The 25,164-nt window shown below is 38.1% G+C and overlaps 3 protein-coding genes across 3 annotated transcripts in view; all 3 read left to right on the top strand.

Annotated features, from left to right (window-relative positions):
- The window catches only part of DNAI4 (dynein axonemal intermediate chain 4), a 101,585-nt gene extending 97,554 nt beyond the window's left edge, over positions 1-4,031 (top strand). Inside the window, 1 exon segment of the mRNA XM_064372477.1 lies at positions 2,991-4,031. Within this exon segment, the coding sequence (XP_064228547.1) occupies positions 2,991-3,041 (51 nt within the window). The 3' untranslated portion in view covers positions 3,042-4,031.
- Positions 4,032-6,140: 2,109 nt separating this feature from the next.
- Positions 6,141-7,121, top strand: LOC135272772 (ferritin heavy chain-like). Its single transcript, XM_064371425.1, has 2 exons — positions 6,141-6,367; positions 6,400-7,121. Exons 1-2 carry the CDS (start codon positions 6,156-6,158, stop codon positions 6,971-6,973), a joined length of 786 nt encoding a protein of 261 aa, XP_064227495.1. The 5' UTR covers positions 6,141-6,155; the 3' UTR covers positions 6,974-7,121.
- A 14,295-nt stretch (positions 7,122-21,416) lies between these two features.
- Positions 21,417-25,136, top strand: INSL5 (insulin like 5). The gene is made up of 2 exons (XM_012442469.3): positions 21,417-21,887; positions 24,631-25,136. The coding sequence occupies exons 1-2, from the start codon at positions 21,713-21,715 to the stop codon at positions 24,861-24,863; spliced, it is 408 nt and encodes a 135-aa protein (XP_012297892.1). The 5' UTR covers positions 21,417-21,712; the 3' UTR covers positions 24,864-25,136.
- Positions 25,137-25,164: the final 28 nt, after the last annotated feature.

Genomic DNA, 25,164 nt, shown 5'->3' with positions numbered 1-25,164 from the left:
GGAGTGCAGTGGCGTGATCTCGGCTCACTGCAGCCTCAAACTCCTGGGGTCAAGCAGTTGTCCCACTCCAGCTTCCCAAGTAGCTGGGACTACAGGTGCACACCACCATGCCCGGCTAATTTTTGTAGAGACAGGGTTTTACTGTGTTATCCAGACTCATCTCAAACTCCTGGACTCAAGTGATGTGACCACATAGGCCTCCTCAAGGGCTGGGATTACAGGCCTGAGCCACCAGGCCTTGCCCAGATTCTAAACATCTTTAGGGCTTTGTTTAACTCATGGGTAATGGTGTGAAAAACATGCTAATGAGGAAACAATGTTTATAGCAGCCTTGTTTGTATACTGACAAATTGAAAACAACCCAAATGGTTATCAGTGGAAGACTGGATAGATAAAATATGACATTTTCACATGTGTAATTACAATACAGATATTTAAATAGCCTATATTTTAATGTGTTAATATGACAAATTTTTGAATAAATTATAAAACACAGTGTTGAGTGATAAAAGCAAATTTCAAGAAGGTGAGTACAATATGTTATATGCAATATTATGTAAACACAAAAATAAAAACATATTGTTAGTAGACACATTTGTAGTTGGTAAAAGTATAAAAGAGTATAAGATATAGACTGGAATGTAGAAGAAAAATGCTTCATTTTTGTGTTTGGATTTGAATTGGTTATGCCATCTTTTAATTTGAACAGTATGCTCTACAAGCAGAATGCTAAGTTTAGAGAGTCTGAACATTTTTGGCAAACCCGTTTGTGTGTGTATGTGTGTATGTGTGTGTGTGTGTGTGTGTGTGTGTGTGTGATTTCAAGGCTGGTAAGCATATTTTTCTTAACAAATCAATTCCATATATTAGTAAATAAAATTTTTGTATACAAATATGTTTTTCATATTTTTGGTGACTATATTTGAAAGGCTTAGGGTTATATTTTTGGGAGATTAAACAACAACAAAAAACTGTTAATCAAGTTTTTTGTTACTGATAGCCAATTGTTAATGACATACCTTTTCTTTCTTAGCTTATAGAGAATTATAGTCATAATAATATTTTGAAGTTCCAAAGTAACTAATGTCAAAACATTGTTTCCTATCAAGATACCTTGTCAAGTAGCATTAAGACCTATAATTTTTTCATTAATTTTAACCAAGAGTGAATCAAAGCTTTGGAAGCCTTATGATTTCATTCTGTAGGAAGGATGTACACCAAATTTATGATAAAAGCTGCCCCTGGGACATGAGGGAAAGGGAAGAACAGTATTAGGAGGTATACAAAGGAAACGTTATCTTTTATCAGTGTCTTTCAGGATTCCAGTTAGTATCACTTTTTCTAATTGCTACTTTAATTTTTTTAACTTTTAAATTTTAATTTTTTTGTACAGACATTTAATTGTTAATGTTGCCCAGGCTGGTCGAAAACCCCTGGCCTCCAGCAATCCTCCTATCTTCCTTCCAAAGCTCTGGCTTTTCAGGTGTGAGCCACCATTCCTGGCCCTCTGGAGGTTTTAAGTGACATGATTTCTGAAACTCTGGCCCCTTCCTGATGAGAGCAAGGACCAGAATACTACTGTGGTAGGATATGGTCAAAGGTTGGCTCCAGCCCTGTCCTCCCAGGTTAGGGTTCATGGTTAGGGGTAACACCAGGCTGATGTCTGGCGTGAACAGGAGACTGGGATCCAAGGCTTGCAGTTATAACTTTATGATATAGCTAACTGTTGGCAGGGTTTACCCCTGCATTAACATTCATGACTGGGGAAGCACCAGCTCTTCTACTGGCATGATGAGGATTGCTGGTGGTCTAAGTCTTGAGCTACAGAGAATTATGGTGTAAGCACTTAGGAGAAGTCAGTTTCAATGGAGAATTACAGAAGCAACTCCTTTTCTGCAGGCAGCCTCTAGAAAACTACTTCTGGATCCTATTTTTACTATTATACAAATGTTTGCCATGTTTTTCTCTGTGCTCTTGCTGTTTACATTGTCTCCAAATTGAAGGAAAAATAAAAAGATAACTGAAATTTTAAAAAAGAGTTTTAGAAACATGAATCTGTAATATATGTAAGAAATTAATGCTGGTAGACACTGAAGGCAGAAGAAAATAGACCATTGATTTATTTATTCAACAAGTATTAATATTTGCTGAGTATGTACTATGTGACAGGGTCTGTTTTAGGTAATAAGGATACAACACTGAACAAGTTATTGTAGGACCTCTTACATTTGCCCAAGTGAGAAACTGAATAGAAAGAGATGAGTTTGGTAAACATATTAAGGTTAGAACTAACAGACTTGGCAACTGATTTGGTGTGCAGGGCTTGAATGATGGGGAAGTGCCAAAGATATCATAGTATAGGCTAAAAAATAGGAACTGACTTATGTTATGTTATCTAAAGAGTCCAATGATTTTATCAAGATTATATTTATTATGTGATAGAGAAACTCTTCAGCTTCCAGTTCCTATCTTTTCACTATACTGTCTTGCTTAAAAACTCACCTCCCATCTTTGATTTTCATCCTCTCATATATGATCATTTTATCCATTTTAGTACAAATATCAGTACCACTACATGAAAAATAACAAAACCCACATGGAAATTGAGAAGTTCTACTCTCTAAGCATTAATAGATCGGGAAAGAACTTAAGATATCAGTAAGCTTAACAGGTATTTTATAAATGAGAGAGTTTAGGCTTAAACATTAAGGCTAAATAGGAACTGTCAAAATTTTCTTCTTACTGAATCTTTATAAAATTATTTATCAGATTTCATTAGAAGAGTCTCTCATAGGAAAGGGTAGGTTCGTACTAGGGAACAATCATTACTGTTTAAACTTACCTTTGTTTGTTTCCCTTTTACAATCTTATTGGATACCCTTTATATGTGTATCACTAACTTATAAATTTTAAATGGCATTTTAAAGGCTACTTTACCTTTTAATTTACATTTTATTGCATTGTAATTGTGTGACTTTTTGTTTTTTCAGGAAGATATAATAGACACTTTACTTGGACGCAAGTCAAACCAACCAGCATAATTCATCATTCCTAATATCTTTCTTGTAGTTGTTTCTTTAAAAAAGAAATTGTTTAACATCCAGTATTCTGTATTATATGCTGTACACCAGCTTTTGCTTTCAGAAAACAATATTTTATGTATAACTTCCACTTAATTTAAATTTAATGAACTTTTATTTCAGAGATATTTGCGATCTAAGAGTTATTCTTAAGAGTTTCAGTGGAATTTTCATAATTTTTCTAAAGATATTCCTACTCTACATCTTGATGATATTCTAAGTACATATGAGTACATGTATGTTCTTATACAATGTCTAAATGGGTTAGAAAATTATTACACCTGTAGAAGCAAAACTTGGAAATTATTAGAATCACTTAAACTAAAATCTTTATAAGACACAATTCTATTGCCTTTTAAAGTATCTACTTTCCAAGCGCTGTTTTTCAGTTTATCATTATAGAGTTTGTAGTATGATAATAATTGATTCTTGTACCTGACATTTTATCCTCTTAGATCTGAAAGCTGAAGCTATAGAACTTTATTAGACTATTTGGCAAGCAAAACATATGACAGTAAATATTAGAATCTTATTGTTTGGCCAGCAGTTATCACATTCCCAATTCAGTGAGAACAATTAATCTAGAACACAACAGGCACTCTCCTCTGTTTGCCCAGAATCTGCTCTGGATTTTAAAACCAGACTTCAGTGGACCCAGATAGAAAATATAAAGTCTCTGATCTATAGACCACATCAGGACATTATTTTATGAAGAGTTCTAGAGCAAGGTTGTGGAAATTGGGGTGGAGATGGGGAGCAGTGACTCCTCCAAATATTCATTACTAACAGGGTATTCTGTGCAGTTTGTTTTAACAAATCCTGGGTTTAATTTAGGCCATAGGACATTATGGGCTGTTCTATAAAGCATTGTAAGTGGAAAGGAGAGGTTATGGCATGAAATTCACTAAACTCTTGGGAAAAAAAAAAAAAATATATATATATATATATATATATAAAGCCAATACTGGAATCAATGCAACAGTGGGAACTACCTTTTACAAGTATCCATTGCTTCATAATCTCTGTTTGGAGCCATCCTTTAAACAAAAGCAAGGCAAATTTTACATGAATTTAGAACCTAGGTCAGATTATAAGGATTATAAATTTTCCATTGGTATGTCATTGTGATTATCTTTGTTTCTGTCTTTCTGAAAGATTGGACTTTCCATAACACCTTGTATAAGAAAATAAAAACCTGATTTAATGGAAAAAACTGTGTTCCTTTTTATTGTGTATTTTTTTGATCTTTACAGATTATTCACATATTTCTCCCATTGTTCTTCAAGCCTGCATAAAAAATAAAACTATTCTTTTTGGATCCTGGGCAACTGATCCTAAAGCACTGAACCTACTCACCCCTGAACCTTCTCACTCCTGCTTCTGCAGCCCTAAGTGATTTTCTCATACTTACAGATTAACATCAGATTTTTGGTCTAAGATCTTTTCTCCTGGGAACTTCAGAAGGAATTTTGCTTGCTTTATATACTGGCTTTGAATCTTTACTAGTAGACTCTGTTTACCATATATTTTTAAGAATTGAGTAAGAAATCTGCCCTGCCATTAGCCATCTTATGTTATCCTTAAACACACACACACACACACACACACACCCACCCACCCACCCACCCTAGTGTGCTGGTTAGGGATCTAAGGCGAGAGTGGTGACTGTGCTAACTTTAGGCTTCTGTTTTGGGTAGGTATTCATTATTCCATTTGGTCATTTTCTACCAGGCATCTCTTATACAGTAGAACTTACATTATTGTTGTCTGATAGTGAAAAGGAAGAATGTATTCACTGCTATATAATTATGTATCATATTTAGTGTGTTTACTTGGTTCACCTCTGTGTCGTTACATGTGAATATAAATGAGAAAGTAGATTACTTAGTATTTGTCATTTTATCTCAGTAGGAGTCTCTCTAAAAGAAAATATTGAATTTTACTGTGAGTAGATCTAGTTATTAACATACTAATATTCATGCACATGAAAATTCTTTTTTTATATTAAAGGTATTTAATTAATTCTACCAGAGATATTCATAATTAACATTTTGATATATCCTTCCAGTTTTTTTTTCTCTGCATGTTTTTACCCAGTGGGATCACATTATACATTACTATTTTGTAGACAAATTTCTTTTTCCCTCTTAATATACTATTAACCTTTCTTAATAGGTATCCCATTTATTTTATTTTATTTTATTTTACTTTAAGTTCTGAGGTACATGTGCAGATCTCGCAGGAAAATTCTTTACAGTTCGCAAAAACACTTTTACATCCATTTTCCCAGTATATCATCACAGCCATCTATGAGACTGATGGGTCATGTAGTTGTAATATTATCATAATCTCTCTTTTCCAGATGATATAATTAAGACTTGAAGAGGTGATACAATACGCCATAGACCATACAGCTTATAACTAGTCAGGCTTGAACTCAAGTCCAAAGCTTTGACTAATTCTTACACACTTTCCATTATGGCATAATAAATGGTTGATGCCTTATGTAGTTTGTCGAGGTCTCATATACTAAAATGCAAGTGTGTATATTCTACAATTAAGCTTTTATCCATAAATGATAATGGTCATAGATTTGTTTTTTTCTTCAGTGTTTTTCTGCCATGAGGCTTTGCCATGTGTATTCCTTCTGCTGAGAACACACTCCTCACTATCCTTCAAAATATTAACTCTTTATACAGCTTTCAGATCCCAGTTCCCATCTCATCTCCTCAGAAGATCCCTCTCTGAGCTCCCTCTCATAGGACTTACCACCCAATCAAATTAAATTTGGTTCTTTCATTAACTGTTCTCAAGTCACCATGGATTTCCCTTATAGCATTATTTCAGAAATTATTGTTGAGGAATAAGAGATATATTTTTTAATCCTTATTTTTCTTCATTGCTTTTCCCTTCTCCAATTAGTAGCTCTATGTTTATAAGTTGAAGGAGACATGTAAAATGACGATAAATCGAATACATCCATTTTTGTTCTATAAAAGCATAGGACTTAGAAAAGGTATTTGAGACACAGACCAGTATCTCAAACATAAAGAGAAATGTGAAGTTTCCTCAGGGATGAAAAGGGTGGGGGAACGAGAAAAAGAGGGAGGCCTGTGGATCCTTAGAACAGAGGAGATCCAAGACGTTCTTCGTCGAGAGTCGCCGCGGTTTCCTGCTTCAACAGTGCTTGGACGGAACCCGGCCCTCGTCCCCTACCCCGGCCGGCTGCCCATAGCCAGCCCTCCGTCACCTCCACACCGCTCCCTCGGACCGCCCCAAGGCCCCTGCTGCCTCTCCAGCGCCGCGCAGCCACCGCCACCCGCCTCTTCTTAGCCGCCGCCATGACGACCGCATCACCTTCGCAGGTGCGCCAGAACTACCACCAGGATTCAGAGGCCGCCATCACCCGCCCGATCAACCTGGAGCTTTATGCCTCTTACGTTTACCTGTCCATGTCTTACTACTTTGACCGCGATGATGTGGCTTTGAAGAACTTTGCCAAGTACTTTCTTCACCAGTCTCATGAGGAGAGGGAACATGCCGAGAAACTGATGAAGCTGCAGAACCAACGAGGTGGCCGCATCTTCCTTCAGGATATCAAGAAACCAGACCATGATGACTGGGAGAGTGGGCTGAATGCGATGGAGTGTGCATTACATTTGGAAAAAAATGTGAATCAGTCACTACTGGAACTGCACAAACTGGCCACTGACAAAAATGATCCCCATTTGTGTGACTTCATTGAGACGCATTACCTGAATAAGCAGGTGAAATCCATCAAAGAATTGGGTGACCATGTGACCAACTTGCGCAAGATGGGAGCACCCCAATCTGGCTTGGCAGAATATCTCTTTGACAAGCACACCCTGGGAGACAGTGATAATGAAAGCTAAGCCTTAGGCTGATTTCCCCATAGCCACGGGGTGACTTCCCTGGTCACCAAGGCAGTGCATGCATATTGGGGTTTCCTTTACTTTTTCTATAAGTTGTACCAAAACATCCACTTAAGTTCTTTATACCATTCCTTCAAATAAAGAAATTTGGTACCAAAAAAAAAAAAAAAAAAAAAAAAAAAAGAACAGAGGAGATCCATGTCCTGCTCCTAAAAAAGCATTGTCTAGGAAGTAATAAGACCTGTGAGGGACCACAGGAACTCTGAAAGCCATTCTTCATACCGTGAGTGATATGCAACAGCAGCAGCAAAGAACCACTAGAACTGAAGAAGCCAGACAACTGAGGAGGCACCAATTCTTTGATGACAGAAGGGCCTTGGCACACACAGAGTAAGATGCTGTAATTATGTCCAGGGAAGGGGAAGGAAACCAAACCCAAGTTGGACTGACATTAACTTGTTTGGGTGTTGTCGTTTGTTTCTGCCAGCTGGGTGGTATGAAAACTTGGAGTCAGGAATTGAAAAGAAATATTGGAAATATATTTCTTGGATAACTGAGTTTCTAAATGAAGATTCATACCTGCTGTGCTAAGTGTTTATTTGTATAATCATTTGCTTAGTGTCTGGCTCTCTCCTAGACTGTAAGTTCCTTGAGGGTAGGGACTATGTGTTTAGCTGACTGCACTATATTTACAACACCTAGAATAGTGCCTCACATAGTAGTAATGCAACAGGCATTTATTAAATAAAGGAATATCAAATTAATGGGGAAGTGATGGTTTCATGCTTGCCCTTTATTACAAGATGGCATAACATTAAAATGGAATTTTCTAAAAATCCTAACAAAATGTCTTGACCATCACAGAAGGAAAATAAAACATTTTAAGTGCAGAAAACATATAAAACATAAAATCAGCCTGGAAAGTTGGTTAACATAGACATAGTTGTCTTTGGTTCTATAGCAATATTTCCCTTCAAGACAAAAACTAATCTATGATCCCTTTCTTTTAAACAGTGAGTATTGCTGCTACTTTATAAGACTGTGTTCCTGCCACCCATTTGGGGAACAATTTATCTCTGATGTCAAGCACCTAGCAAAATGCCTGGTACATGGTAGGCACTCCAAAATGGCAGCTCTCATTCTGATTATCCCAGAGCCACATCCCCATGTCCTTGTTTGCAAACCTCTTTGCCCTTTGTGGTTGACTGAGTCTTTGCCAAGGCTCCACTCCTCCTGTGGACTATGCTGATGACCTCATTTGTTCCTTCACACAATATTTAGGCTTTTTTTCTTGTTTGTTTAGGATTTTGTACAATGTCAAATCCACCCTCAAATCCATAGAACATTTACTAGGCTATTAGTCTTCATTTCTTTAGGTTGACGTACACATTTGGTGATAAAACTAAAAGGCTGACAGTTTACATGAAACAAATTCCTGGATTAAATAGAAGCATAATGTATCCCTTAAGTTGGAACATATAAAACATTGTTATGAATCTTATAAAAGTGAACACTGCATTTTCTAAATGAGTGAGACATTTATGCAGCATCCAGAACAAGTAATGAAAAATGTACTTTCACCATGTCTGTATTTTCCTTGAATAAATAAACTATTAAAAGACATGGTGCCATTATACTAGGAGAGCAGAAGATTCCAGGATGTTCTGAGGTTTTTTTTTTTGAGATGGAGTCTCACTGTCGCCAGGCTGGAGTGCAGTGGTGTGATCTCAGCTCACTGAAACCTCTGCCTTCCAGATTCAAGTAATTCTCCTGCTTCAGCCTCCCAAGTAGCTGGGACTACAGCTGCATGCCACCATGCCCAGCTAATTTTTGTATTTTTAGTAGAGATGGAGTTTCACCATGTTGGCCAGGATGGTCTTGATCTCTTGACCTCGTGATCTGCCCACCTCAGCCTCCCAAAGTGCTGGGATTACAGTCATGAACCACTGTGCCCAACTATTCTGGGGGTTTTAAATCAGAACTCACTGAAAATAATTGTATTGATTTTTTTCAATTATTATGCATATTTTATTTATTTATTGTCTTTATTTCCAAAAGCCTAAAATGACAACAAAAACATATGAAAGCTGCTGCTCTGTTCATACAAAATAAAGCTTCAAATATAAATTACTGTTTTTAAGATATGTTTTAAAAAGCATTTTCAGTTGCTTATTTTAAGGGTATTTGCTTTGGGTTTTCTCCCAAAGAAATATATATATCTCCTTAATATATATTAAGGTATAATTAATTGACAAATAAAAATTGTATAAATTCCAATTGTGCATTGTGAAATGATTACCACAATTAAATTAGTTAACACATCCATCATCACGCTTAGTTACCATTTTGTGCATGTATGTGTGTATATATGTGTCTTGTGAGAACACTTAAAATCTACTCTCTTGGTAAATCTCAAGTAAACAATACAGTGTTAACTATAGTCTTCATGCTGTATACTAGAACCTATTCATCTCATAAGTGAAAGTTTTCATCCTTTAACCATCTCCCCATTTCCACCATCCTCCAGCTCCTTGCAACCACTGTTCTACTCTACACTTTTATAAATTTTACTTTTTTTTTTTAAGATTCCACATATGTGAGTTCATACAGTATTTGTCTTTCTGTGCCTAATTTCTTTAACTTAGCACAATATCCTCCAGATTCATCCATGTTGTCACAAATGGTAGAATTTCCTCCTTTACTTATGGCTGAATAATATTTATCTGTGTCTGTGTGCATCACATTTTCTTTATCCATTCATCCATCAGTGGACATTTAGGTTGATTCCACATCTTGGCTATTGTGAATAATGTTTTAATGAACATGGGAGTGCAGATATATCTCTTCAACATACTGATATTATTTCTTTTGGGTATATACTCCTAAGTAGAATTATTGGATTGCATAGTATTTCTATTTTTAAATTTTTGAGGACCTTCTATACTATTTTCATATTAGCTGTGCCAATTTACATTTCTATCAACAGTATGCAAAGGTTCCCTTTCCTCTACATCCTTACCAATATTAGTCTCTTCTCTTTTTGATAATAGCCATCCTAATAGATGTGAGCTAATAGCTTGATATTGATTGGCATTTTTCTGATGATTAGTGATGTTTGGCTTTTCATATATCTGTTGGCTATTGTATGTTTTCTTTGAAAAAATATCTATTCAGGTCCTTTGCCTATTTTTTATTTATATTATTATGTTATTATTGCTATTAAGTTATATGTCAGTTCACTTTAATCCTTACTGATAGGGCATTTAAAAAATCACTGTAATGAGTGGTAAGAAAGTTTACAAAATCATGCAAAAAGTTTTCCAGATAAATGCTATTTCAATATCCCTTCCACACATATTCTTCATTCTAGTTGACGTTAACCAGATTTAAAAAGTGAAGGGAAAGGAGTTTCAGATGGAGAAAAAGGGAATATGGAACTTCAATATCTGTAAGGTGTTTGATATAACTGGACCACTTAAAGTTTGAGGGTATCTAAAGCCTGAACAGGTAGAGAGAAGCAAAATCATGAAGTGTCTTGCAGGCCATGTTAAAGAAATTTGAACATTTTCTTCAGGGAAACTGTTGGAGGGTTTTAGAGATGGGTGTGATAATCATGTGATAATCATGAGTTTCAGAAAGATCATTCTGGCAGCAGTGTGGTAAATGGATTGATGACAGGGTCAGCTGAGAGGCCATTGCAGCAATGCCAATGAAAGTTGAGGTCATAGTAGAGGGCATAGAGAGCAGTGGGTGGATCACAGAGAAATTTACAAGGTAGAACCAAAGAGACTTGGTGATTTAGTGGATGTTTGTGCATGGAAAAGGTTTAGTCAATGGAGTGTGAGAGAAAATGAAGAGCTGTGAATGACTTCCAGGAAAAACTGGACAAATGGTTGCATCATAATGAAAACTCTACCTAGAAACATTAAAAATAAGTATTAGCCAATGATGAGCAGGTACTATCTGTTAAATTAGTGTTTGCTAATGAATTTATATATAGTGATGCCATAATCATAATTTCATCAAATAATTATATGTGCTATGCTTTATAATTTATCAGAGCTATAATTAACATTATCTCAATTGATCCTGTGATATTTTCCAATGTAACAAATTAGAAAATCAAATTACAGGTTAGATACGTCCTTAAAGTCTCTTAGCTAGAAACTAGAGTAGCAGTCCTAAAACTCTTAACATTCTAACATCAAGGTTCTATTTGGTGGAATTCTCACAGTTACCATCAATGATCAGTCTATTGAAAGCTTCCTTGTGCTAGAGACTCTGATCAGCACTCTTTGCATCATTTAATCCTTATAATTATCCTAATGAAATTTGCATTATTATCACTATATTACAAATGAAGAAACTGAGATTCAGAGATTTTAAGTATGTCTTAAAATCTTTTTTTTTTTTTTTTTTTTTTGAGACAGAGTCTTGCTCCATTGCCAGGCACCAGGCTGGAGTGGTGCAGTGGCACAATCTCAGCTTACTGCAACCTCTGCCTCCCGGGTTCAAGCAATTCTCCTGCCTCAGCATCCCAAGTAGCTGGGACTAAAGGCTCGTGCCACCACGCCCAGCTAAGTTTTGCATTTTTAGTAGAGACGGGGTTTCACCATGAAACCCCATCCGATTGGCCAGGATGGTCTTGATCTCTTGACTTTGTGATCCTCCCGCCTTGGCCTCCCAAAGTGCTGGGGTTACAGGCATGACCCACCACACCTGGCCTACAATCTTAAGTATTAAGGATGCATAAATATTAAATGGAAGACCTGATATTTGATTTCCAAAATCTAATGCCACAAACAGTATATCTGGGCTCCCAAGAGGCCGACATGTCTGCCAGGGACTCTTGGCCAGCAAGAGGGTTCCAACCTGAATAGGGGAGTGCACAGGAAGAAAAGAGAGAGAGATAGCGAGGTCTGGAGGGCTGAGTAAGCGATTGCTCAAACAGCAATGCTTAAACAGCAAATTTATTTTGCACACAGTTAGTATATATATCTTTGTCCTACTTCATTTGCAGGAACAGACACCATTATCTCATACATCAAGGGAACAGAAAGTCCTGGGATACAAGCTTAGGCAGCAGATAACACAATAGTTAAATCAGATACATAATCAGATACAATCAAGTCATCCAGGTGAGTCTCATTATCAGGTTGGGGAAACCTAAAGTTAAAAAGTTAACTATCTATGCAAGGCACCAGAGAGGCAGTAAGCCTGTTATCTATGCAAACAGCAGTCACAAGAACAAGCACAGGACCCAGCAAATGGGTAGACAAAGTCATAAAATGCAGAAACAAAAAATAAACACAATGTCTTCTCAGACCACATAGGTATCACCTCATCGTCTAGCAAGGTTGTTTTTAGATATCCTTTGATCTCAGTTTAACTTTCCCAGATCTCAACTGCCTCCAACGGGAAACCGTGTCCGGGCTCAAACTCACCATATGGTGAGGCCCAATTCCTAGGGGCTTCACATGGGAGCGATCCCCACAGCTGTCCCTTCTTTATTCTTTAGACACAACTCAAATATTTTGAGCTGCAGCTGTTGGAGGGAGGAGAACACAAGGCGAAAGAGAACTGGTAAAAGGATAATTAAAAGGAGTACACACACTCCTATGCCAATTAGAGATGAAAAAAACGGGATATGAAACCCACAAGTCCAAGAAGACAAAGTATCTACTATATCACGAGCAATTGAATCATCTAATGGCAATTCTTTATGAGAGATGTCAATAGCATGAATTTGATGTTGTAGTCTTATGACATCTAAAGACAAATTATTATGAGTCCAAATGCCTTGTAAATGTGCCTTAATTAAAGGCCACTGCCACTCAGTGTCATTGTAAGGAGTATTGGTTGCACATATATACTTAAAGTTTACATGGCATTGCAATGCCATGCGGTTTTGCATATTATAAACCTTATCACCTAGAATACTCACTATTTCTTCCAGGGCATTTAAATTCACTTCTAATTTTTTATCAGTATCCATTTGAGTGCCCATAGAAACAGAAATATTCTTTGCAAGTTGGTTTACGTAAGTTGCTGTTTGGACACCACTATGAGCAAGGCCTACTGCCGCTGTGGCAGCTGATGCAACAATAGTTACAATAGCTAAAATGCTGGCAATTAAAATTCCTATAAAATGTTTAGGTCTAATCATTAACTCTCTCATTTGATGCAGTACTTGAAGTCCTCTTTCATCATACCAATAATCAGAGATATTAACAGGAAGCATAATATAGGGAGGTTGATGTACAATCATAATAACAGGAGTAGGAAATACAGTTGAATCAATACAGTTAGTAAGAACACAGTTGGGACAAGTTATAAAATAATGTCCACTTGCCTCACCTATAGATATATTCCCAAATAGAATAACATAAGGGGAGGCTACGCAAGCCTGTTCATAAATGATTTGTAGGTCAAAATAGCCAACATGGCTATGAACATTACAGCCAGAGTTTTTGAAATTCCCTGTGAGTTCACAAATTGGGCTGCTTTAATGCCAAGATGTTTCATCTGGCCCCAGGTAGGCAAGGGAAGACGTTGGGTGTTCTGTGTCTGGCGACGCTTTCCTTCGGCGGCATCGAAGAGGTGGAGGTGGTGGTGTTAGACCAGCTGTCTGAAGCTCGGGATCAAGGTTCCGGTTTCTCCCATGGACAGGAGGTCCATGTTTCACCAACCGCTCCGGTACCCACAATGGGCTTTCAGCAGATCTAGGGAAAACACATGTCCTTGTCCCCATATTAGGACGGGATCAGGTCCATTCCCCTTGTTAGTTAAGACATCCTTCCACAGCACCTCAGCTTGTGCTCTGGGACTAGGGTGCTAAAAACGCTCAGCAGCAGAACGTCTTTCTGCATCAAAAATCAAAAAATTTAAAATATATAGAGCATGTCTAAGCCAAGTATGAGGAGTCTTATGTAAATCAGCTCCTGACTCCCCCTGTTTTATTTTTTGTAAAGTTAATTTTAAAGTTGCATGAGCGTGTTCTACAATTACTTGTCCTTGTGGATTGTAGGGTATACCTGTACGATGTTGAATATGAAACAGAAAGCAAAAATGATTAAATCCCTTGCTGGTGTAAGCAGGAGCATTATCTGTTTTAAGGATTTTAGGAGGGCCTAAAATAGAGAAGACCAATAAGTAATGGGCTATAACATCTTTAACAGCTTCACCTGTATGAGCAGAAGCCACTAAAAAATGAGAAAAAGTATCAATAGTTACATGTATATATTGAAATTTACCAAAAGGTATAAAATGAGTGACATCCATTTGATATACATGGCCACTCTGTAGTCCTCGAGGGTTAACTCCATAATGAAAAGGAACTGGCAAGTGAGGAAGACATGCAGAGCATTGTTTAACAATTTGTCGAGTCTGTTCTCAAGTAATTTTAAACTGTAAATGAAGACTGTGAGCATTTTGATGATGCAAAGCATGAGATGTCTGTGCCTGTCGAAGAGGAGTTAACACTGGAAAAATAGAATGAGTGAGAAGATCAGCCTGTTGATTTCCTTTACTAAGAGGTCCTGGCAGATTAGAATGAGCTTGAATGTGACCTATAAAAAAGGGATGAGAGCGCTGTTGAAGAGATTCCTGCAGAGGGATTAAAAGGTGAATGATAAAGGAGGAATCAGTTGAGCACAAGGGAGCAGTCTCCAAGTGCTGAACAAGTTGAACAGCGTATTGGCTATCAGAGTAAATGTTAAGAAGAACATTCCAATGAGATAAAACAAATTGCACTGCAAGGAGTTTAACTCATTGAGCTGAGGTTTCCTGAGTCTGAAAAGAAAAAGGTTGATTATTAACTGAGCCAGCAGCAATGCCAGATGAAGATCTGTCCGTGAAAGCCAGGTGTGCTTGTGTTAAAGGTGTCTTGACACAGATCTGAGGAAAAATGAGCAAATTAAGAGTGTAAAATTGTAAACCTTTATCAGCGGGAAGATGACAACTAATGTTTCCTGGAAATCCAGCAAAAGCAATTTGCCAAGTTTCTGAGAACTGCCAAAGCCAATTTTGTTGAGGGCCTGTATAAGGAACAACAATTTCTGGAGGCTCGTATCCAAACAAAGCAAGGGCACGAGTCCTGCCTTTAGCAACCAAAGCTGCAACTAAATCATAATGAGTCACTACCTTTCCACGACTAGCAGGGAGGTGTAGCCATTCTAATATCCCCTGCTGCCAGAAAATACCTGTGGGTGTGTACTGCGTATATAGCACACAAAAGTTCCAGAGTGTCTTGTCCTGAATTCTATTTAATTTTTGTTCTGTCAAGGCTTTTTGAACAATCTGGAGTGTTTACATGGCTCCAGGAGTAAGCTGGTGTGGGGAAGCAGGATTGGAAGGTCCCTTTAAAATATCAAATAAGGGTTTTAAGTCTCTGGTGGTAAGTTTGAGACTAGGTCTGATCCAATTTAAATCACCTAAAAATTTCTGAAAATCATTGAGAGTTTTTAATTGAGAGGTATTTAATTTTGGAATTTCATAAGATATTTTTTTGTGACTCAATTACTCATCCTAAATAGTGATAAGGAGCAGAAGATTGGATTTTCTCTGGAGCAACCACAAGGCCAGCATAAGTCAAACATTTCTGCAATTGCACAAAAGCGGATTGCAGAAGAACATCAGTCGAAGCAGCAATTAAAATATCATCCATATAGTGAATAAGAAGAATGTCAGGATATTGTTGTCGGACTGGAAGAATAGCCTTTGTAACAGAAGTCTGACAAAGGGTAGGGCTGTTAGCCATGCCCTGAGGCAACACTACCCATACATATCTATCCCAAGGTTGTTCATAATTAGTAGATGGAATACTAAAAGCAGACCTTTTACAGTCTTACCAGGCAAGAGGTATGGTTAAAACAACAACAACAACAACAAAAACAGTCTTTTAAATCAATAACAATTAATTTCCACTTTTGAGGTATTACCACATTGAAAACATTTTTGGTTGCTGCGCTGATAGTGAGCATTACTCATTTGATTTTTAACATAAACAGCTAAGACATACTGGCTTGAGCTGTGGCCATAGCCAGCCCCTGCTGATAGGCAGACCCTATATCAGCACACAAACGAATGTAATAAGCAAGAGTGCCTTTTTTCTTCCATGGCTGTATGGCTGCTTGACAGGCTGGGTTAGCATTTTCAAATGCCAATTGTTTAACAAAGTGCCAGCCTTTCCATCCTGAACCAACCTGCCTACTGCCTGTAAAAGGTGGGACACAAAATCTTGATATGGCTCATCAGGTCCCTGCTTAATTTTTGCCAACTCCTCAGTCTTAACCCTGGTTGCTGGGAGCTGTCTCCAAGTCTGCAAGGCTAATGTGTTAATCTGCCCGTAGGCTATCTGGAGGAGTTGTGCCTGTAAATTAAGATCTTCAAACTGACCTTTGCCAGTAAGCATATCAAAAGAAACTGGAATTTGATGAGTACGATTTCTTTGTGCCTGATCAAAAGCACGATGATCATAATTAGCTCTCCAAAGGAGATAATCTCCACCTGAGAGACAAGCTTTTGTAAGGTGGCCCCAATCATGCGGGGGTAAGGCTTCTTTAGCCAAACCTTCTAATAAAGAAATACTATAAGGGGCAGTAGGGTCATATTGAGCAACAGCCTCTTTTAATTCTTTCAAAGTTTCAGGTGGGATAGGCTGATATTTACGGACTATTTGTCCCTGAGCATTTTGAACTTCTATAACAGGGAAAAGGGAAGGGAACATACTATTTACATTAGCAAACCCTTTCTTATTAGATAATAAAGCATGAGTTAGCGGAGTCATTGAAGCAGCATCTGTGGCTCGTTAAGTTATGGGCACACTCCCAGTAGAATAGCTTCCCGCACCCATTTCATTTCCTTGTACTACAGGAAAGCACTGCTGATTAGCGACAGTGCACGAGCACAGCAAAAGTAAATCCTGAAACTGTTGAGCAAGATCAGGAGACAAAGTAAAAGCTACCGGGCCAGGGACCCATTGTGGAGTAGTATGGGGAGTCCTGGCTGAATCAACAACAACCTCCGTCAAAGTTTCCAACGGATCAGGCTGGTATTCGGTATGAGAGTTGACCGAGTGTTGCTCTGACTCTTCCTCCTGAGCCACCAGAGGTGGTGCAGCGTACATGTGTAGCGCCACAGGGGAGAGAGCAGCTGTAGAAGTATAAGGAGGTGCAGAAGAGGGAGAAGGGCAAACATAGCCACGAAGTTTAGACCAAACCGAAAGCAAAACATCAGATTGAGGTAACTCTTTGTTATAAAGGCAAAATTGTTCAATTTTTTCCCCAATGACATGCCAAGTGGGTTCATCCAATACACCACCTTCAGGTACCCAAGGACAAATTTTTCTAACTATGTGCAAAAATTCCTCTATCATTTTTAACTTTACATCACAACCCTGAGACTTTATCATAGACTGTAATAAATGTACAAACAACTTGTGCTCCTTCAATTCGACCTGCCCCATTTTACTCCAGATGAACCTTAATAACCTTCAAAGACAAACAATGAAAATTATAGAAAATATTTACAAGATTATACCAAAACAACCTCAAGTAAAGAACATACACTTTCAAACTTACTACTGCGGTGTCACTTCGAATTAGCGTCACTGTCGTCCCCTGTAGTCAGGTCCCACATCGTGGTCACCAGATCTGGGCTCCTGAGAGGCTGGCATGTCTGCTGGGGACTCTTGGCCAGCAAGAGGGTTCCAACCTGAATAGGGGAGTGCGCAGGAAGAAAAGAGAGAGAGATAGCGAGGTCTGGAGGGCTGAATAAGTGATTGCTCAACAGCAATGCTTAAACAGCAAATTTATTTTGCACACAGTTAGTATATATATCTTTGTCCTACTTCATTTGCAGGAACAGACACCATTATCTCATACATCAAGGGAACAGAAAGTCCTGGGATACAAGCTTAGGCAGCAGATAACACAATAGTTAAATCAGATACATAATCGGATACAATCAAGTCGTCCAGGTGGGTCTCATTATCAGGTTGGGGAAAGCTAAATTTAAAAAGTTATCTATGCAAGGCACCAGAGAGGCAGTAAGCCTGTTATCTATGCAAACAGCAGTCACAAGAACAAGCACAGGACCCAGGAAATGGGTAGACAAAGTCATAAAATGCAGAAACAGAAAATAAACACAATGTCTTCTCAGACCACATAGGTATCACCTCATCATCTAGCAAAGTTGTTTTTAGATATCCTTTGATCTCAGTTTAACTTTCCCAGATCTTGACTGCCTCCAATGGGAAACTGTGTCCAGGCTCAAACTCACCATATGGTGAGGCCCAATTCCAAGGGGCTTCACATGGGAGCAATCCCCACAAGTATATACAACTCTTGCCAACCTATTCCAAACACCATCTATTAAGTATGCTGTGGTCATAGTTCCTTGACAAATGGTATAAAGTGAATGATATATTTACTGAATTCATTGTTTGGTTGTTAATTTGAGTTTTTGGTACATATTAAGTGTAGGCCTTCATATAGTCAATCATACTGAAAATGTGGTAATTAATTCCACTTAAGGCCACATAACTTATCTTATTTTGCTTTGATCTAAAAACTTGAATCATTATAAATGTTCTCTGCATCTGTAACATGTAAATAACCATAAGATAATTATACTAGTCAGAACAAGCCAGGTTATGTTATTATACCCAACAATCTCCAAATCTCAATAGCTTCAAATGATAAAAGCTTCTTTTTCACTCATGCTACATATTCGTTACAAGTCAGTAGGCAGTTCTGCTCTATGTTGTTCTGACTCAGTGATTAGCTTCCCACATCAGGAGTGTTGCTGGTAACCACAGCCAAGGAGAGGGAGAACTGGAGGGTCATACATCAATCCTTAAGCTTTAGGCAGACGTGACATATGTTACATCCACTCACATTTTATTTGCCAAAATATGTAACATCGTCTTTCCCAATTTTGAAGAGCAGAGAAATACAACCCTACCGTGTGCTGGGACAGAGGAGAACTAGAAATATGTCTACTCTAGAAATTCATAGCAATCCCAGATGTTAATCAATTTCATAATGCAGGCATTTCCAAGATCAAATAAATTGTGGAAATATTTAATTAAACAAAATTAAAGAAATTTCCTAACTATAAGGCTTCTCTGGGCTCTACTTTATTAGTAGGCATTATTAATCTCAAAGAAAGAGACTGCTATCTGGGGATTCTTTTTTAAAAAAAAAATATTCAAAGACCATTGGCAAAGACTCATGTTCAAAAGAAAACACTTTAAGAAACAGTACCATAAGACCCTTCTTTATTTTATTTTATTTTATTTTATTTTTGAGACAGAGTTTCGCTCTTGTTACCCAGGCTGGAGTGCAATGGCGCGATCTCGGCTCACCGCAACCTCCGCCTCCTGGGTTCAGGCAATTCTCCTGCCTCAACCTCCTGAGTAGCTGGGATTACAGGCACACGCCACCATGCCCAGCTAATTTTTTGTATTTTTAGTAGAGACGGGGTTTCACCATGTTGATCAGGATGGTCTCGATCTCTTGACCTCGTGATCCACCCGCCTCGGCCTCCCAAAGTGCTGGAATCCTTACAGGCATGAGCCACTGCACCCGGTCCTTGACCCTTCTTTATTAAAACTTGTTTGTGGAAGGATGAAAGATAAGAGGAAGGCAAAGAAATGATGAAGGAAAGGAGGAAAGAAAAAATACTATAGCAGTGCAGATTAATAGATGGTTTTGAGAACAGTTATACAGGAAAGTCATCCATAGTGGCTATTCCCAACTAAAATAACATTTTCTGATCCCTTGTTGATGACATTGTTAATTTATTATTTATCGAATTATATATTATGCTAGGTGCTGTACTTGTGTTAATTCATTCTACTTCACAATAACATTATAAAACACAGATTATTATCTCCTCATAAATGGGGAAATTAAAACTCAGAGTGGACAATTACATATCGTGTCTCCTATGTTGAAATCCTAACCCCCAAGTGGTGAAATTAGGAGATGGGAGACCCCAGAGAGCCAGCTTGCCCCATCTTCTGTGTAAGGACACAGAGAGAAGTCCCAGAATCCAGACCATGCTGTCACCTTCATCTTGGACTTCCCAGCCTCCAGAACTGTGAGAAATTTCTGTTGTTATAAGCTACCCAGTCTCTGGTATTTTTTTTAGAGCTACCTGAATGAAACCTGAAATAGGACACATAGTAATTGCAACATAGATAATAAACTGAGTTACAGACCAGATGAGGAAGAAAAGTCACGTCCACCTTCAAATGAAAAAGATTGCTTCTGTGAGAGTTGTAAACAAGAAACTATGTTTGGTTAAAAGATGGAAAGATTCCTTTTCAGTTGGTTATCCTTTCGTGGACTTTGAGGTATGTGAAAAGAGTGATGTTTGGGGACCTGTGTGGAAAGCATTAAATGTCATGTTGTTTGGATTGTCTTCTGGAGGTAATGGTGAGCCACTGAAGGTTTGTAATGTGGGAGTAACATAATCAGACAATTACAGCAAGACGGATAATTTCAAGTGCAGAGAAGATTTTTAGCAATTCAATCCAACCTTCTCAATATATAAATGGGGAAACTAAAGCCCCCAAATTTCAGGCTTCATATCTAGGGCTTTTATTATTGTCATGAGTTTTTTCATCTGGGTAGCTGACTTGACTAACTTGCCTCCATTAGGTCACAGAATGAGCTCAAGTATTGCCAGCCTTTCATCCCAAATTAAATGAGCCCTAATGAGGTATTAAGAGCTGGCAGCAGAGGGGACTACTTTGCGCCTAGGGGGAACAAGTGGTGGTGATAGCAGGATCATGCTAGAGTCCATCTGACATCCAAGATAGGGATCATCCCTTGGCTGAATATCCCTGGGGTTGTGCAGAAGCCCAATCCATAGCCACTGACCATAGGTTTACTGCAGTTTGTGTTAAACCTAAAAACTTGCTTAAGAGTCTAGATCTGGTAAGTAACAGCCAGGTAATGGCAACAGCCAGGATTCAAATACAGGACATGAGAACTTGCCTACTTAAGTGTGATATCTCATTGTTCTGACATTTATGTTGCTTTCAATATTCACAAAACCCTTGTGAGATGAGGCTTCCCATTCTAGAGATATGGGTATTGAGGTTCAAAGAGGTTTTTTTTTTTTGACAGGGCTTCACCATAACCCAGGCTGGAGTACAGTGACACCCTCGTGGTTTGTTGTAACCTTGAAGTCCTGGGCTCAAGCGTGCCACCATGCCTGAGTAATTTTTAAATTTTTTGTAGAGACGAGTGTCTCGCTATGTTGCCCAGGCTGGTCTTGAACTCCTGGCCCCAAGTGATCTGCCTATGTTGGCCTCCCAAAGTGTTGGGGTTACAGGTGTTACCCACCAGGGTTGGCCCCCAACTCAAAAAGTTTAAACTTGCCCTATGCTACTCAGTAAGTAGCAAGGCTGAGATTAAAACTCATTCTTGGCAAATTCCAAAGTCCATGAGTTTTCCATAATGCCTTCCAACAGAGCATCTGTTTTTATCATCTCACAGATGCGTTGATGGTATTCAGGGGTGACTGAACAGCTGGCAATAATCATAAAACTACATTTTCAAAACTTTACTGTGTAACCCTATGTGCTCAGCAAATATTGTAAAGATGAGGTTCTGACCAATAGAATGTCAGGAAAGTTAGTATAAATTGATCAAGAGGGTGAGACTCACTCCAGAATTTGATTCGACCATATTTACCACATCAGATTCTCATTCAATCCTCAGCAAAATGAAGGGCTCCATTTTCACTCTGTTTGTATTCTCTGTCCTATTTGCCATCTCAGAAGTGAGGAGCAAGGAGTCTGTGAGACTCTGTGGGCTAGAATACATACGGACAGTCATCTACATCTGTGCTAGCTCCAGGTGGAGAAGGCATCTGGAGGGGATCCCTCAAGCTCAGCAAGGTAACAGTAAATCATGTGTCTCCTTTATTTTCCTTTCACATGTGTCTTTTATTTTTTCAAACTGTTTTTTAAAACCATTATTTAATTAAGTGTTTCTCTAAATACTGTTGAGGCATTTTTATGTCAATTTAAGTGATTAATTATCAAAATATACTGAATTTGGCTTGGGAAAGTGATGAGCATGCTACCTTTCAAAAAATAAGGACCTCTTTCTTTAGTCCCTTGCTTGAAATCATTTGATTGCATGACTACGTCAATGAGCTCAGCATCTGTGGAAGGTACTATGGAGGCTACAGAAGCACTGATTTCAAGGAGCATGTTGAAGTAGCAAGACGTTCACACATAAATAATTACACAATATAATAAGTTGGAATTCAGGCAGGTGTCAAATACGGATGCAAGGAAAGAAGCTGACCTTAATTGAACACTTTCAAGTGCCAGGAATTTACATGTGCAACATTTCATTCAGCTATCTGAGAAGGATCCTGTGAAGCAAGCAAAATTGCCACCATTTATCATTTTACCAAGAGGAAAACTCAGCTAACCAGGCCTATCTGGCTTCAGGAGCCAAGGTCTTTACTTATTCCATACTGAGTCTCAGGTGGGGAAGAGAAGGTGGTGGACTTTGTAATAAATAACAGCATCATGGAGGTGGTGTTTACTGACAGAGGTCCTGAAGGATTTGGGGATTATGAAAGGTGGTGGGGAGGCAGGGTGGGAATTCTAGTAGTAGAAATTGTATGATCAGGATTTTGAAGGTAGAAATGATCCGAAAAGAAAAGTGTTTCAGAAATGGTGAAGTGACTAACTTCACAATATTTATCATTCAATTCAACTAACTTAAACATTTGACTGAAATTCTTTCTGCTAATTCTATATTAAATTATGAGGTAGAATTTATTTAAAATCCCATCCTGAAATTTTTATTTATTTGTTTGATTAGAGACAGAGTCTTGCTCTCTTACCTAGGCTGGGGTGCAGTGGCACAATCATAGCTCACTGAAGCCTCAAACCCCTGTACTCAAGTGATCCTCCTACCGCAGCCTCCTGAGTAGGTAGCCCTATAGGTGTGTGCCGCCACATCTAGCTAATTTTTAAATTTTTTTAGAGATGGGGTCTTGCAGTGTTGCCCAGGCTGGTCTCAAACTCCTGGCCTCAAGCAATCTTCCATCTCAGCCTCCGAAAGCACTGGGATTACAGGCATAAACCACTGGGCATGGCCGAAAATCCTATTTTAAAAATTATTTTTTTAATTGATAAAATTATATATATATTTTTGTGTACAATATATTGTTTTGAAATATGTATACATTCAATATACATGTGGAATCGCTAAATCAAGCTAATTAACATCTGCATTAGCTCACATACTTTTTTTGTGATAATACTTCAAATCTACTCTTTTATCAATTTTCAATGGCACAATGCATTGTTATTATCTATAGTCACCATGTGGTACAACAGACTTCTTGAAATTATTCCTCCTGTCTAACTGAAATTCTGTACTCTTGACCATCTATTCCCCAACCAACCCCTTCACCCTCACCCTCCTATAACCATCATTCTCCGCTCTGCATTTCTGAGTTTGACTTTTTAAGATTCCACATGTAAGTGAGATCATGTGGTGTTTGTCTTTCTGAGCCTTGCTTAAGAGTCCATTTTAATAACTGGTTCTATTTGCTATGTTTTATAGTAAAAAGCTAGAAAGGAAAAATGTGATGACATAATAAATGTTGAGACCATATGTATGATTATTAAGGTTTTGATTTAATTTGAAATTATGTTGGTAATAGAAACATTTTAGAAAATGACCTATAGTGTTCATATTTGGGTGGGCTAATGTCTTGGAAAAGCATGCATTTTCCAGTTTCATTACCACTTTAATATTGAGGTTCATATTACTAGATGCTAACAAAAATTATATGGGTTTTTAACCTTAAGAGAGTAAGCATAACTTACCAGGATGTACAACAATCTCTGGAATAGTAAACCAAAATGCACTATAAAAAACACATTTGGGATAGCTCTGACACACATAGGGCAGTGGAATGGATATCTATAAGGCTAGCTCTGTTGGACATCTTTGAAATCATACTACTTATTAAATCTTTCTTAGATTTTCAGAGTGTTTTCCCATACATTATTTATCTGATCAATTACTGGTTTGCCAACCAGCATCCATTCACCATTTTCTTGGTGCCTGCTGGTGCCCTAAGGCACTGATAAGTCAGTTTGAACTAAATCAAAGTGAGAGAAGCTTATATGTGAGCTTTGGAAACAACACTTAGGCAAAAACTGTGAAGTTCACTTTTTGTTTTCAGATATAGAGTTTTAAATTTTCATTTCCTTCTTTACTGCTCAAGATGGCAGGGCATACACAGGGTTGCTTTTTTGTTTATGTGTTTTTTTCATTATAGCACATAACTAATAACTTTGGAAGCTGCTGGTCATCCAGCAGAGGTAGCGAGTAAAAGAAGGTTAAGTCCTGACTAGCTGAGTGACGCTGGGTATTACTTCTCTTTGTACTCAAGTTTCTGCCTCTGTAAAATGCGGGGAGTGGAGATGACTGTGTTCTCCCCAAAATGTCTCATCTCTCTGAAACCAGACCAACATTTAAAAAACTTATGTGTGAGATTCTATTTCATTTCAGAGATCCAGTTCATTGCCCCAAGAGTGGAATGTGGTTGCTGCCTTCTTTGTAGGAGTTGTCTAAGGATGTATTATTTTTTTCTCTTCCATACAGCTGAGACAGGAAGATCCTTCCAGCTCCCAAATAAACATGAGTTTTCAGAGGAAAATCCAGAGCAAAACCCTTTGAAGGTGGATGCCTCAGGGGAAGACCGTCTTTGGGGTAGACAGATGCCCACTGAAGGGCTTTGGGAGTCAAAGAAGCATTCGGTGATGTCAAGACGAGATTTACAAACTTTATGTTGCACTGATGGCTGTTCCATGACTGATTTGAGTGCTCTTTGCTAAGATAAGAGCGAATACCCAATGGGTAGCAGAGCTTTATCACATGTTTAATTGCAGTGTTTTACTGCCTGGTAGAACACTAATATTGTGTTATTAAAATGATGGCTTTTGGGTAGGCAAACTTTCTTTTCTAAAAGGTATAGATGAGTGGTTGGAACCACAGTGATCTCTATTTTTTCTCTTTGCCAAGGTTAATGAACTGTTCTTTTCAAATTCTACTAATGCTTTGAAACTTCAAATGCTGTGCAAAATTGCAATAAAAATGCTATAAACCAAGCTCACTGTGTTGTTTTTATTTTTAAAA

The sequence above is a fragment of the Aotus nancymaae genome, unplaced genomic scaffold (assembly GCF_030222135.1).
Source record: "Aotus nancymaae isolate 86718 unplaced genomic scaffold, 86718_ANA_hifiasm-v0.15.2.pri h1tg000007l, whole genome shotgun sequence".
NCBI classification, from domain to species: Eukaryota; Metazoa; Chordata; class Mammalia; order Primates; family Aotidae; genus Aotus; species Aotus nancymaae.
This window is presented reverse-complemented; position numbering and strand designations above follow the sequence as displayed.